A 16,241-nucleotide genomic window follows, 5' to 3' on the forward strand; every position below is an offset into this window, starting at 1 on the left:
ACTTTAGATTTGAAACAGTTCTAACGTTTACAATAGTAAGTGCGGGTAACGATTGTTTTGTTCTTGTTGCATGCAAATATAACGAGACATTTTTGTTTTTTAGTTACAAAGTGTAATGTGACACTCTTGTTTTTCACAAGGGAGTAAATTCAATTAGAGCGGACAAATCGTCACCACTCTTTCCCATGAGATGATTGCTATCTTTAGTAACAAATGGTAACTTAACACTTTTGTTTTCTATATGGGAGTAAATTTAATTAGAGCTGACAAGTTATCGGCTATTGTTTCCAGGATATTAAACAAAAAAGAAGGTTTTGTTTCTGGACGGTTTTTACGTCTCTGCAGTAGCAGTTTAATAGTTTTATTTGATGACATTCATTTCAGTCCGATATTTTTTAAGGTAAAAAGTATGAAAACTGTTCAAATGTTCTTTGAAGACTGCGTGGCACCAAGTTAAAGTGCATTTAATTAAATCAGACTTTCAACGTGTCAGAGGTTTTTTTTTCTCTTTCTTTCTATTTTCGGTGAAGTTGTGTTGTGTTGTGTTGTGTAAAAAGGTAAACTTACGACTTGTGTAAAATGCGAAAAAGTCTTTAAATTAACTTGAGTATTTTTGAGCAAAAATTTCTCTTTGGGGTTGGAAGGGTTATGTGATCGGTGAGCGAGAGAGTTATGCATGTGCGCGTGTCACACCAATCACAGTACGGGTTGTATCAAAGAGCGAATCAAATTGTCTGTTAGAAAATAAGATGATATCTACATTAATCTGGAGACATGTCAGATTACTGTAGTTTGTTCAGTCAAACGTTTTATGGCTTACTATGTAGCTATCTTACCATGACCGATGTAACATCGCAACCAAAAAAACTTGTCAAATTAACCAAATCATTACTGTACCATGAATGCTTCTATCTCCAAAACTTCACAGAAAAAAATAACTCTTGCACGCCTTGCGTGCCTATGTTTTTATAAATACTGGTAAGACTGGTAAATGATGAAAAGAATTTCATTGAGCCATTTTCTCTCTGTTATTATAGAAAAAAAAGCAGCAAACTGATTATACATGAAACTGACCCGTGATTCACGCTGTTTTAGTGTCTTTTTTGTGAAAATATATTGCCTGAGGGGTCGAAAATTTTTGGGGACTAAAATACTTGTGCTGGTGACCAAACCTGAGAACTGGTCCCAAGGATTTTTCTTGAAATTCGAGCCCTGTAGTCCAGTGAGGAGCTTCAATTTCTTGTGCAGAAATAATATTTACCCAATCAAGTCAACGACTGTTCTGCTGGGCAAAAAATATTTTTAAAAATGAAAAGTATAACTGATAGCTACCTCTTTTCGTTCCTTGTGATGCACCGTTCGCTTGCAATACATCCCTTTACAAGGGCCTTCCATTGAAAAATTGTCGGAAAGCATTTTTCTTCAATGACCTCTTTCTTGTCTTTCCAGCCACAAGCTCAAATTGGTATTGAGTTTTGAAACAGTCGTCTGTGAAATGCTCGTTGCACACATACACATTTTCGAGTTTTTTTGGCATGAATCTCTCATCCCGACGTAGCTGTTCGAACCACTTCTTTGGCAATTTTTTTTGTTCTTTTTAGGCAAGTTAAGGAAAGTCACTCCTCTTTCCCTATCCTTTTCGGTTCCAGTTTTACAGCCCTGACCGAATTTTTTAGCTCACAACTGAATTTAGAACAGAAAAGAAGAGCTTTAGCCTCTGAGCTTTGCACCAATTCGGACGGAATGATGTCACAGATATGCAGCCTGGCCTTCCAGATCCTTTCAAAATGGTGGCTCCCGGTGTCGAACTTTTCACTTCTTTTTCATTGGGATCGCATCCACTTCAGAAGCAAAAACAATGGTGAGTAACTCAACTCAATGTGAACTTTTTATTGGTGATGGAAAAAAGTATACAGTTTTTGGAGTGACCTACTCCTTTAAAGACTTTCACCTTTAATTTATTTCTGTACTTCAAGTGTAATTCTTTTTTAACTAAATAATGATAATAATAATTGTATTTATAACAAAATTCTCGATCGTGATTGGTTCTCTGTGTGTTTATTTGTCATGTAATCGGTGCATGATCATGTGGGTGTCCAATTAATTGGACACTCGCTTGATTTGCAGGTTAATTATGCATGTTTTAATGGCTTCCTTTGCACTGTTTCCTACAGTTTTCCAAACTTATGAAAAGTGTTACAGATGTTTTCACTCAGAAGAAGTTCTCAAAAGACATTTTTAATTCCGAAATTTGTTATAGATGTGATTAGTTAGTAATTGGACCTCGTGTCGTACAATTCAGGGAGTAATTGTGCCTGTAATTTCAAATTGGCCTCACGTTTTGCACTCCTCCGATTCTGAAATTACTTGTGCGATTACTCCCTGAATTGTACTTCACTTGGTAAAATAATGATAATAGTAATAATAATAATAATAATTTTTATTATAATATAATAATAATAATAATAATAATAATAAATAATAGAGCAGATTTCATTTGAGTGTTGAAAATAATTAGGCAATTACTTTGGTTTTGGTTTTGGTTTTACTATGGTTTGAGATTGGTTGGGTAGTCTAATTGGTAAGTAATCGGTTTGGGTTTGGTTTTACAACACTCAATTGAAAACCGCTCTGATAATAATGATACTAATGCTACTACTACTACTACTACTACCAGTGCCACTACCACTACCACCACCACCACCACTACCACTACCACTACCACTGCCACTGCCACTGCCACTGCCACTGCCACTGCCACTGCCACTGCCACTGCCACTGCCACTGCCACTGCCACTGCCACTGCCACTGCCACTGCCACTGCCACTGCCACTACCCCTCCTCCTCCTCCTCCTCCTACTCCTCCTACTACTCCTATTACTACTGCTGCTGCTGCTGCTGCTACTAATTTTTATAGCGCCATCTCCCAATGGTTCAATGGCACTTTACAAGAAATTGAATTTAAAAGCAAATACCTACTATAAAAAAAAAAATAAGAAAATGTAAAAAACAGAAAAATTAAAAAAAATAATTTGAATAAAAATTAAAAACTTCAATTTAACCCATCAAGTCCACCCTGTAACCAGCCATGATGAGTGTTGGCCTTTGTTCCATTTCTGGTGTCATCACCTTTTACAAAAATTGGCATCATCTGTACTTAAGTTCTACAGGAGGAAGGGATCTCTCCAGTGAGACCCAGATCTGAGTGATTGGCTCAATGGAGCCTGAAAAATGCACAAAAATGTGCAGAAATTTGAGTGAAAAATTTGCAGCCAAATTTCCTTAGCTACTCTAGAAATTTGGAACTGGAAGCAAGCCCAGTAGAGGGCCAATCACCGCAGCAAAAGGATAAGAAAAGGAGAAAAAGGAAGATGAAAAAAAAAAAAGAAAAAAGTGAAAAGCCTAAAGACATAGGTCACTTTCTCTCAAAATTTTGATTACTGCAGATGCCTGAACAAAAATGTTGTAAAACACAATGCTTGTGGAAAGAAAGGCATGCTTTCATGTCGCAAATGCATTTCTGAGAAGATTGGAGCTAATTTGGCTCATATCCAGGCTGAAAATCTCCAAAATGTCCAAAAAATGACTGTTGACCGACACATCGGCGAACACGTCAGTGGGATTGGATTCTTTACCTTTTACCTAAAAATGTGTTTTTGGCAAAAATCTCCGGGAGTCAATGGGTTGAAAATGCTTGTTTAAAAAGCCATGTTTTCAGTTTATATTTAAAAATGTGCGTGGAAGATGAGTCTAGCAATTAGTTTTGACACGGCGGTATGGGCTGGGGCAGGGTGAGGCAGTAATGTTTTTTTTTTTTAACTTCTGCAACACTTAACAAAGGATTTATGAGCCTAGATTTTATACAGTGACAAATGGCAAGCACAGTATCAGATACACTTAGCCAAAGTTATGGGAAATTAGAAATTTGCCAATATTATCGCCTTTCAAGAATAATGTTCATAAGATTGACTTATTTGTAAGATTGACTGACTGACTAATAATTACCGTGCTAATTGTAAGCTTTTATTTGGAAGTTATACAACAAGTTTTTATCTTATGTCAATATTTAGATTGATCAAGTCATTTTTAATTTACTTTGCCTTCTCCCCATTTAGAGTTTTTGTAATGTTAATTAAGTCTTGACAATTGACACAGACTTGTTAGTTGTTCATTGAATTTTGTTCATCCATTCATTCATTTGTTTGTTTGTTCATTCACATGTTCATTCATTCATTCTTTCATTCAATCATTCAAGGAATTCAGTCATTCATCAATCATTGTTCATTCATTTGTGTGTTCATTCTTTCGTTCATTCGTTAGTTTGTTCCTTTGTTTGTTTGTTTATTTGTTCGTCATTTATTCATTCACTCGAAAGGAACATTCAATTTTTTGCTGTTTTTTCTCAAATAAATTTGCACTCAATTTGCATAAATTACAAAAATTTAATGGAAAGTTTTCATTTTCATCAAATAAATATTCTTCGTCTTTTTTTGTTGTTATTAAAATAATGACCCTCATTTCTATCATTCACTCTTGTGGTGATTCCACTACAACCCCTGCGGGTCATACTTTCATGTCGGATTGGCCAAACACAATGCATTTGTTCATGAAAGTAGTTTTTTCATGTTTAAGATATCCCAAACCCTCTTTGCTAGTGTTTGTAGGATGTAACAGCAGTTATCTAAATTCTTGAATAACAAAAACAAAGGCTTTAAATAAGCAAATTTGATCCATGACTGATGGAAACTCATCTAATGTTTTCTGTGGTTGAAGATCTTGCTAGCGATTGGTTATAACACAGACTTTGACAGTAGGCAACCTATTGCCCTTCACAGAAACTCTCTAGCCTTGGGAGACTGAGTGCCAGCTTTTGGCACTAGCATTTCTAGGATGGTTCACTTTGGATACTAAGCATGAGCTATGATTGATCAGTGGTTTCCAAAGGCAATCATGGACCAATCATAGCTCACATTGGTTACCCAAACCATGCGAGAGATCCTAGTGCCCAAAAGCTAACCTTCAATCTTCCCAAAGTTCCTGTCAACAGCAATTAGTTAAAAATGATTTGTGAGGTGTTAGTGTTTGTGGGAATGGAGCAGCAATGTGTGATCCCAGATAATGCCCATCCCCTCCACAGAGAAGACTGTCTGACCTCTTCTCCTCCTGCCTCCTGCTTGCCTACCCTCTGGAATTTCCAGTCTCCATGAGGAATATAGATATCGTTTTTATCAAACAAGTGCTCAAGTATAATGATATCTATTTGCACTTAACCCCTACTATTTGGAACTGTCGTTTCCCTTGAGGGTTTGAATTAACAGGGTTTAACTGTACCAATATTTCATAACAAAAGGGCATGTAATTAATGCAAATTAACCATCACATGAATGAACTGACTCCAAGGGTCCTTTGATTGTTACCTCCAGATCATTGGTTTCTATTGGCCCTTTCATCAATTGCTGAACATTTTGGAGTAAAAATAACTGAGCTTAACTTATTCAAATTTTAAGATTGATAAAATTACATACTTAGGAGCTGGATCAAGATAGTAGAAAAATAATCATATTAAAGTGCCTATGAAGTAAAAAATAATTGCTGCTTATTTGAAAGGCTTTCCAAAGTAAAGAAGAATGGCATTTCCCTTTTTGGAATATCTGTTTTCGTTCTAGAGATATTTACGTTTATGTATTATGCAAATGAGGAAAGTGATGACGTCATAGGTGGTTCCACTGGAACAGTAAAACACTGAATCAAGAATATCTCTAGAAATATTGGAGCAGTGTTCTTCAAACTTGGCACCACAAATGTGCATCACAAAAGAAACAGAATGACACCTTCTGTGTTGTTGCCATGGCAATACTTTTGGCTCCAGTCTCTTTCTGTGAAAAACCAAATATGCCAATTTGCAACCCTTTGAAAAGGGAGAGGGGGTCTTGCTCGGAACACACGTGATTCCCATATTGTCTTAACTCTCCCCATTAGATTGTTGGGAGTGGATGATCCTTGTTTAAGATAAAATCTGGTAATGTTAGTTTTAATTAAAACAGGATCAGCAGCATAACTGTCATGGTGACGGCACGACGGATGTCATTTCATTTCTTTTGTGATTTACATTTCTGGTGCCAAGTTTAAAGAACACTGCTTTAATATTTCTAGAGATATTCTTGATTGAGTGTTGAACGGTTTTAGTGGAACCACCTATGACATCATCACTTATAATACAAAAACGTGAATATCTCTAAAACGAAAAAAGATATTCCAAAAAGGAAAACGCCATTCTTCTTTACTTTGAAAAGCCTTTCAAATCAGGAGCAATTATTTTTTACTTCATAGGCACTTTAAAGTATTTTTAAGTAAGGTTTTTTCAAACAATTTGAAGTAAAGTCTAACGGTAAAAGTGTGCACCGTATCGACCAAACTTTGGTCATTGTCAAGTTTAAAAGTGGAGATAAAAACTTTTGCATAAGTATAAATATAAAACAAAGAAGTAAAAGTATGTAAAGTATGAAAATGTAAAAAAGGGTGTTAAGAACAATAAAATGCATGCAAGAATAACATAATTACGAATGATTAAAAACTTTAGCACAAATTGAGTCGGACTGTACATTGAGACTTGGTCTCCGTTCATTAATAAAAACATTTCATAAATGAGACAGTCAAACTTGTTCTTGCTCTTATTTAAGGTGGTAAAATTCTTGGTAAGATCCTTGGGCACATAAGAATGTTTCACACAAAAATGTTTTCCAATGGAGGAAGGTGCATTCTCTTGCTTGTCTATGCGTTGATGCAAATGCTGCCTTGTGTAACCAACATAACCTGCATCACACAGGTTACATTTAAATGGATAAACAAGGGATTGTTGGTTAACAGTAGACGGCTTGACTTTGCTCAGTTTCAGGTGTTGTTTGATCTTGTGGCTAACAAACATGGGCTGGACAGTCACTTGAATTTTCTGGCTCAGATCTTTGAGTTGTGCTGCTACAACATCGGCTGAAGCCTGGTCTTTAAATGGTAGAACAACGCAAATGGGATCTAGTTCATAATTTTGTTAACAGCTGGTAACTCGGAAACAGGTTGATCGGAAGCTTTGACTGCAATAAAGCTTGAGTTGGTGGAATTAATTAACCTCTCTGGGTAACAGTCTAGAAAACACCATTTTGAGCTGATCACATTCCTTGGGAAAGTAGGACCAGTTGGAAGAGAGGCAGAAGGCACGATCAAGCATAGTTTTTGGTAAGCCGCACTTGTAGCGATCATCAACATGGCTCTTGTAATGCAGCAGAAGGCCAGTGTTGGTAGGTTTGACATATATTTGGGTTTGGATTTGTATAGATCTGTTAAGGAGCTGAGTGCCAAGAAATGGAAGCATTTCATTATTCTCCATCTCCATAGTGAACTTAACCGAAGAGTGGCAGTGGTTAAGAGTCTCAAGAAAGTTATCAGCTGATGATTTATCTGGCATAGTAGTTAACTTTTCATCCACATATCTCCTGTAATATGTGGGCATCTTGCCTTCGCGCTCGAGAGTTTCTTCTATGCTTGATCATGCCTTCCGCCTCTCTTCCAACTGGTGCTACATTTCTGAGGAATGTGATTGGCTCAAAATGGTGTTTTCTTGACTGAGTTACCCAGAGAGGTTAATTAATTCCACCATCTCGAGCTTTATTGCAATCAAAGCTTCTGATCAACCTGTTTCTGAGTTACCAGCTGTTAACAATGAATTAGATCCTGTTCATGTTCTTCTGCCATTTAAGTATGTTCGCACTAATTGTTTCTGTGCATCCTTACTGCGCGTGTAAATTCACATGCCATGTCATGCATGAGCGAGCACGCTAAGTAATAAAATGAACGATGATCGGGCAGATGGCCATTGTTATAGCTTTGCATGGATTTAATGATCTTGGATGTTCAGTGACCCCTATTTTTCTTTCCAGAAACTTCAAATTAAATATATTTAAGGTTAAACCAATACCAATTAAAATTCTTTTAGCAGTGAGACTAATGGACAGTGCCATTTTGCTCTTGACTGAAGTAAAGTTGCAAATTAGTTTGTGACATGTTCATTGCTTCAACCTTGCAGAAAGAAGGAGAACTTAAAAAATACAAGAATTTGTGGTCTGGTTGGGGAAAAAGATACTTCAAGCTGGAAAGAATGTACCTGCATTACTTTGAGTCCAAAGATGTGAGTACCATACCCAAGGCCTCACGTATGGGCCTTTTGATTGTAATTTCCCATGTGGCAAATTGAATTTTCTTTGTCTGTCAATTATTGCGTTCGTAGAACGCAGTCCTAATGCAGACTTGAATCAAGTTTCATGGGATGGTTCACCTTCGTACAATCTTGCGACACCGATTTGGCCGCCCCGTAGCAGGGCTAGAAACAAATGACATCATTGCCAAACCATGTGTTGTACATTTCGTGTCCATCTGCCACATCATTCTTGTTCTCTTTTGTGGCTTCTTTCATTGTTTTCGACATTTTGGAGTCTTCTTTGAACTGGTTTTTCACTCTGACTGCATTTGACAAAAAAGGGAATGCAGTCCAAATGTAGACAAGAGTGACATTTTTTGGCCGGGCAAAAGAAAAAAAATTACATCATTGCAAAGCACATGTAAACAAGATGATTTGCTTTTTAGATCATTCGCGATCACTCGTTTGTTGTTTTGATTCTGGACTGTGAGTGGCCTCTTTTGTCAGGATGCGACATGGGACAACAATTAGTTATTCTGTTCATGACCACGACTTTGAATCGCCTTGGCTTTGGGATGTTAACCGTGGGAACAGCTATATTTCATTGGCTATATTTTGAGTACATTAAAGAAATTTTGTTGACTTTAAGTACTTAGTTCCAGTGGCCAAAAATAGTTCAGTATTCAACAAAGCTCAAAATTGAATCGATGGAAGAGTACTCTGAAGCCAAGATCTATGAGAGTAGGCCAGCACTAAGGAACAGCAATGTAAATGCTGCCTATTTCTATTCATCAGCAGAAATATTCGAAACAGTTTCCAGTTGCGCAGAGTTTGTTTACAATAAAACGTGGATAAAGCAGCACGAGAGTGCAAATGCTAGCTGATATTTGTGCTTCCAGCTTAGAATACTAGATGTAACACAGGTGTACATTTAAAAATTAGCCTTTACGCTTAAAAATTGCCAGTAAAATGAGATTTTAGCATGAATTTTGAAGGCAAATATTCTATTAAACTTGTGACTTACCGAAACTGGAGCTGTCACTCAACATGTCAACAAAAAAGCCAGGAAATCAAAATACAGCCAAACATCTATTAAGCGGCCAACTTTTATTTGGATCCCGGAAAAAATTGTCAGCTGTACACTGTAATAAAAACCTCAATTCAACAGCCACCTCTATTAAGTGGCCGCGGTCAGCATCTTGCCGTCCCAAGGGTGATTTTGTTTTGTTTTGTTTTTTACCGTTTTGTCTCGTCCCTCAGACAGAAAAATAGTGGACTTTGTCATTATGTTACATCTGTCTGTAAAACTTCAGTTGTTCACAAAGATAATGATTTCAGCAACGGACAGCTGTTTAAGTTAAAATATCAAAGGCGTGGGAGACGAACGCACTCATAATCTTTGATTACTAGCAGTATATGTTCATAAGCTGTTACGAGATTTACTCTTCAAAACAAGCTCTTTTAATGGGTCAAAATACCTCCAAAAAGAGTAATTCAGGAAACTTCAAACTAACCCAAAAAACTGTGAAAACAACTCCTCAAAAAACGGTAACTCATAAAAAGGGAAAATTGTACATATACATGCAACTTAACTGATACATGTAATAATCATGTGCTAACTAACAAATTCACGATGTTTCTGAGCATGTGCACACTATTCACACACCATGCCACTTCAGTATCTGTCTTCTCAACAATATGCGATGCATGCATTCTTGTGAAAACAGAAGAGATCTTGATATAATTTTTTCTATTTTCCCTTTTTAACTTGGAAAATCCAAGTTGTAAGAATGGTGGCAGATTGACTGGATACTTCCTTCCTTTCTTCGCTTCTTTTGCTTCCTCTTAGAATTTTTGTGAACAAATCTGCTGACCAATGGATAAAGCTTTTATTTGCAGTTGCAGCATAGTTTAAGTTATATTCGATCTGAAGGTGAAACAATTTTCTTACGGAGTGATTAATTTTAATTTTATCAGCAATGTTTCTCATTTTTAGTATGGAGTGCACTATTGGGATGGTCTGGGGGTTGACGTCCGCTAAAGCACTATGGCTATAAGGTATTATGGCACTATGACACTATGGCAATAAGGTGTATATTTTAAGGTTTGTTTAATTAATTAATTTCAAGTAATTAATTAGGCTTGCAGCAAGGGGGGTAGGATGGGGTAGGTACTTGTGAGCACCACGTGAAATAGATGGTGCATGTACCTACGTTACTTCTTTGATCGCTTCAAAAAGCTAATATTTCTGTATATTTGTATACCTTTGCGAGGAAAACAAAAGTATCAAGTTACAAATGTTTGCGTGTAGAGTAAAATTGTCACATTCGCTACTTTAATGTGTTATTTAATTTACAATTATATAGCAGTCAGTTAATCCAGTATTGTCAGGGTCCGAAATTGCGCTTTCCTGGTCGCCAATGCGACTAAAAATTTTGCACTGGCGACCAGAATTTCACAGCTGGTCGCCAGTGGGCGATTAACTATTTCAAGCCACAATAATTACACAAACTTTAATTTTCAGCCAAATCGATTAAGATAAAGTTCAAAGCCGCCAGCCAATTGGTCGCGTAATTTTTACCTTTCCGCTGCTTTTGAAGTATAAAACCGATTTTCCTGTTATTATAAATCTACCACAATGTTTCACAGCTACGATCACTGCGAAGCTTCACCGCCATGTTTTTCCAGCGGCTTCCCACAACATACGTATTGCAGGCGCAGAAGGCCACGTGCGTTCTTTCACCATGTATGGGTTATTGACCAAGTGTGAGGTCAAGATGGCTGGATATCGGCCAAGTTATTTTTTTTGCGTGTTTATGGACCGAGACGGAGTTGAGGTCCATAAACTCGCAAAAAAAGAACGAGGCCAATATCCAGCCATCTTGACCGAACAAGCTTGGTTAATAAAGGATTTATTATATGGCTTTCGCGGAAATTTTTCTTGTGGGACACGCCAGGTAGTCCCGAGCGGGCAAGGTAGCTCCATCTTGCCCGCTCAGGTAGCCAATCACAGCGCAGGATTTGATTCATCCTGCCCGCTCACAGAGCTAGCCATATAATAAGAACATTTATTCAGGCGATGTGGTGTCCAAAGATGTCCTGAACTCTTTCCGTAATTTATTACAAAGTGGAGACGGAACATCCACAAAGAAATTAGCGGAAGATTTCAATATTCAACATGGCGATCCATCGATCGTCTTGACAGAACGTGAAAGGAAAGATCGTTTTGCACATAGAGCAAAGAACCAAACAGCAGTTTTCAGTCGGGTACATTTCTGCTCCAAAAGGTAGAGACAAGAGAAGGTATAAAATTGACTTGAAACATTTGGCAGTCGCACGAAACTGCGTATATGGCCGTCATTCGATTCGTTCATCATGGGTTTTCAGTGGTAGGTGTATAAATAATCAGCGTGTTTGTATTTAATCTTATCGTTAGCGGAAAATCGCCATCATTGCAGCCCCAAACACGTTCTCTTCGTTCTGATTCTTAAAAGAAAAATTGGCGAGCAGAATTTTCTATCTGGCGACCAAAAATTTTGGTTTGTGTTTCACTGTGAAGGAAAAATTTTATTGACACTTTTTGACGACCACATTTTTCCATATGGCGACTGAAAAAAAAATTTCAGTTGCCAGTTGGCGCCTGCCTAAAAAAGTTAATTTTGGACCCTGATTGTCAGCACAGCTATTATCCTTTAATTTCTGGAAACTGGCCAATTTGGGATTTAATTTGGACAGTTTTCAATAAGGACTTTGAGTAAAAATGCAGAAACTGTCCAATTTGGGAAAAAAATAGGACAGTTTGTCTCAGCCAATGAAATAAAGCTATTAAACCTTCTGAAGATCATCGAAGGCCACACGAAACCTTCTGAAGATTTCCAAAGATCACCCGAACACTCCCGAAGATTTCCGAAGATCACCCGAACACTTCCAAAGATTTCTGAATAGCACCCAAACATCTCCAAAGATTTCCAAAGATCACTTGAGTACATCCGAAGATCGCCCGAACACTTCCGAAGATTTCCGAAGACCACCCGAAGATTTCCAAATATCACCTGAACACTTCCCAGGATTTCCGAAGATCACTGGATATTTTCGAAGCTTTCCCAAGTTTCAGAAGATCGAGGGCCCAGTCTGTTTTTCTTCAGAGACAGTTATTGTAGTTTTCCTTGCAAAGGTGCATTACCTCACAAGCTATATAATTAATAAGTAACAGGACTACATGCTTGTCCAATTTGGAAATAATTGGATTCAAAAAATTCCTCTGACAGCCAAATTGGACTTGGCCTGCGGCATTGTCCAATTTTGGCTGTCCTCAGAATTTTTTTCATCCAATTATTTCCAAATTGGACAGCATGTAGTCCTATTACATATACAAATGAGCAAAAATCAATGGTAAATGGTAATTAATTTTAAGTTATTCTTGGACTGTGAATGAAAATACACACATCAAACATACACACTGCTAAGATTATGTCTCATCAAAATCCCTAGCTGACTAACAAGGTCAGTACAAACCAGGAGTGGGTGGCAGGGGTTATATAGGAACTGTGTTATGAGCACTGTATCAGAGCTATACATTACACTCTGCACTATCTGAGATTGTCTCACTAGTCTTTCTGATGACCGAAATGTCTAAATGATCTACATTGAATAGATTTTAGCATGAACGTCTCTATATATAGAAGCTAATTATATAAAAAGCTCAGTTCTGGAAGGTGTCTGCTTAATACAGGTTTAACTGTAATCTACTGCCAAAAAAGAAGATATCGAAAATCACAAAATGGATGAGCTGTATGTATTTTATGAATGATTCAAGCTGTGATTAAAATTTTGAGATGATCAACTGACAACTGACGAGAGAATAGAGGAACATTCGAGCAACATGTTTTGCTATTATTTATACAGTAGTGTAAGTAAATATGGATATGGCAAAATGATACGAACAAAGAGTTGATTATAAATCATTTAAATAGAAAAAAGGCATAACACAGTGCTGGGAGTTCTGCAGTTACTGATATTGCCTTGGAAAGGGAAGGAAAAAAGAAAAGAAAAAAAAAGAAATTATGACAACACAGGGTACTTGTATTTGGTCACCCTGCCTTGTGGTATAGTGACTCCACATTGAATACAGTTTTTTCTCATTTCTAAGATCTCTCAAAAGGTAACAAAGAAAGAAAAAAAAATCACTGATATTGGTTAGGGAAATGAAGAGCGAAAAAAATAGGAAAGAAAATGAAAATTATTAAGTTCTAACTTGTTTTGGTGATCACATAAGAAGCAGCACTTTCTTTATAACTGTCTCAGACAAGGATAACTGATAACTTTACGAATGTTTTCAACAATGCGACATCTCGCCACGTATTCTCTTGCCATGTTACATTTTTGCAGTATTTCTTGACAATGTCAGTTGTCGCAAGAGAAACTGAAGAGAATGCTTGTGCAAAATTTTGGGGGGCAAACAAGGTGTCTTATGGGGGATGTGGAAATGGCAAATGAAAAAGTACATCTATGACTGAAAAATGATGGAAAAATTCCCACTTGATAGTCAATTCAAACAAAAACTAAACATTAAATGGAAAATCAAAAATAGTGGAAATTGAATAGCTACAATCCCTGACAAAAGTAGTTGAATGTGTGTACCTTAGTCCAAAGTGTTTTCCTACAACATGGGAAAACAAAATTCAAACTTCCAGTTTCATTTTTCGTTTACCCACGCCATCAGAAAAGGAAATTTGAACTTTTATTTTGGTTTTTCGTTGACCTACTACATTAAAAACAAAATTGCAACTTCTATTTTCGTTTTTCGTTTTCCTATGACATTGTACAACAGAATTGTAATTATCATTTCCGTTTTTCATTTTTTATTTTCGTAAGACATTGAAAAACGGAATTTGAACTTCGATTTTTGTTCTCGTGTTTTATTATATTATCTTAAGACAGTAAACTAATAAGCAGACGCTAGGGCTCTTTGGGCTTGTATACCGTAGAATTCTGAAAGTAACGGCCCCCGTTACTTTTGGATTTAGCAGGCCCAAGGAGCCACTACTTTCGGGTAGCCGTTACTTTCGGATGGTTAAAAAACGTTTGTAATTGGGCAGTCATTTTACACAAAGAAGACACGTTACATGATACATGTGAAAAGGTCATTCAGGTTACGTATTAACCTGCGATCAGGCGTTACGTATTTATTACCAAAGCATACTGTAACAAGAAAAAGGCGCCAAACGTGTGTACAATACAATGAAAAGTAGTGCTCATATTATACGGGAACTAAATACTGTATTATTTGATTCTGATCATACCGTATCTGGCACATACAGCCCTTATATGTAAGTATGAAATTAAATCACAAATATTTACTGTTCAAATGTTTCAGTCTTTTGATCAGTCCTGCACTCAGGCTGTTCCATCCGCACTTCGCTTGAGAGCAGAGAGTTTTTCTTTCAATGTCTTGTTGAAATCTGTACGGCCCTAGTACGGTACCATATCACCGGTAGTTATTTTATGCAATGCTTTTGAATTGATTTTGAAAATACACACAAGAGACCACTGATTGGTATTTGCTATAAATAAAATAGGAAATTATTCAGTTCACTTCCAAGTTGTATTTCTAAGCACTTACCGTGCTGTTTGAAACAGGCGTTACATTAAATACAACAGATTTTATTGTTTTTGAGTTGTCATTTTTGAAAGGGCCGCTACTTTTGGGGTGATCCTTACTTCCGGGGGGGGGGGGGGGCGTTACTTTCGGGATTTAATAGAAAGATAAAAAATTAACATTACTTTCGGGGAGCCGTTACTTTCGGGGGGGGGGCCGTTACTTTCGGAATTCTACGGTTTATTTTTTCTTACCTTGCAATCCTCAAAATGGACATCATAGGCAACTGTATGTAACTGACTGTAAATATGGAGATTTGATGTCAACAAATAGCATAAAAAAACTGTTTAGCTATATTCATATAAAACTAATATTTACGAATTTTTCAGTGTGCTACAAACTGTATCGAGCTGACTGTTAATAACAGCCCTCTGTTAATAGGACTACCACGATATCAATGTCGGCAAGGAAATTAAATTATGCATGTACTATCACAAATCACGGAATTAAATGGTTACTTAGGTCCCACTATAATGTCAAAAAGTGTTAGGACAAAGACTTGCCATGATCGATTAGGAGCATATAGTCAAACCTCCGATATGGCACTTTCTACTTCGATATCGACCAGTCAGTGTAAAACAAAGACTGTGGACTGGAGACTGGGGGTAAAATGCAGAGTGAGGGTAAAATGCAGACTGCAGACTACAGACATTTTAAGCATATATTGAAGGTTATATTTCCATATCGATTTCTAACCGGAAACAGGGTTGTTCAGGCTAATCGCAGTGAAAGTTTGCAATGCTCTGGTTAGCCTGAATGTCACTCAGGTGAGCCTAGAAAACCCTCTGGTTAGCCTATTTACGGTTAGCTCTCAATAATGGAAACGGTAACATGACTCAGTTAAAAAGTCTACAGTCTGCATTTTTACCCCTGGTCTGCAGTCTGCATTTTTACCCTCAGTCTGTATTTTACCCCAGTCCACAGTCTTCAGTCTGCAGTCCTCATTTTACACTAACCGGATATCGACTGTTCTATCCGCAACTGACCTTCTCTTCTTGATACCATGACAACTGAAAAACCTTTTTACACTTAGATTTGGGTAACGGTTCTTGATTACCTTGAGAAGGTCTTCATAATTATTATTTTCCTCAGTAAGAAAATGGTGGACAAAGACTTCATCAAGGATGTGGTTTCCAGGTGTATTGTTAGTGACAGGAAGTGCCAACATTCTTCTGACTCAGGTAACATACAAAAGTGACAAAAAACGAAAATCGAAGTTCAAATTCCATTTTTCAATATCTTATAAAAACGAAAGACGAAATAAGGAAATGACAGTTAGAATTCTGTTGTCCAGAGTTGTGGGAAAACAAAAAAACAGAAATAGAAGTTTGCTTTTTCAGTGTAGTAGGAAATGGAAAACAAAAATGGAATCTCAAATTCCCTTTTCTGATGGCG

The 16,241-nt window shown here is 37.1% G+C and overlaps 2 protein-coding genes across 8 annotated transcripts in view; one reads left to right on the forward strand and one right to left on the reverse strand.

The window, feature by feature from the left end:
* Positions 1 to 16,241, reverse strand: part of LOC145485001 (katanin p80 WD40 repeat-containing subunit B1-like) — a 332,677-nt gene that overhangs the window by 90,954 nt on the left and 225,482 nt on the right. The gene's annotated exons all lie outside the window — the stretch shown is intronic.
* LOC145485043 (pleckstrin homology domain-containing family A member 2-like) overlaps positions 1 to 16,241 on the forward strand; it is a 124,700-nt gene that overhangs the window by 5,191 nt on the left and 103,268 nt on the right. For 4 of the 7 annotated variants that reach the window (XR_014049131.1, XM_081463690.1, XM_081463689.1 and 1 more), the window contains exon 2: positions 8,078 to 8,179. Coding sequence is in view for 5 of the 7 variants with exons in the window: in XM_081463690.1 (XP_081319816.1) it covers positions 8,078 to 8,179 (102 nt within the window). In the remaining 2 variants the exon portion in view is untranslated. Of the gene's footprint in view, positions 1 to 1,601; positions 1,862 to 8,077; positions 8,180 to 10,184; positions 11,085 to 15,938; positions 16,028 to 16,241 lie in introns of those variants that run through there. The other 3 variants (XR_014049132.1, XM_081463691.1, XM_081463692.1) reach the window with 3 other exon arrangements.

Source organism: Orbicella franksi, chromosome 4 (genome assembly GCF_964199315.1).
Source record: "Orbicella franksi chromosome 4, jaOrbFran1.1, whole genome shotgun sequence".
NCBI classification, from domain to species: Eukaryota; Metazoa; Cnidaria; class Anthozoa; order Scleractinia; family Merulinidae; genus Orbicella; species Orbicella franksi.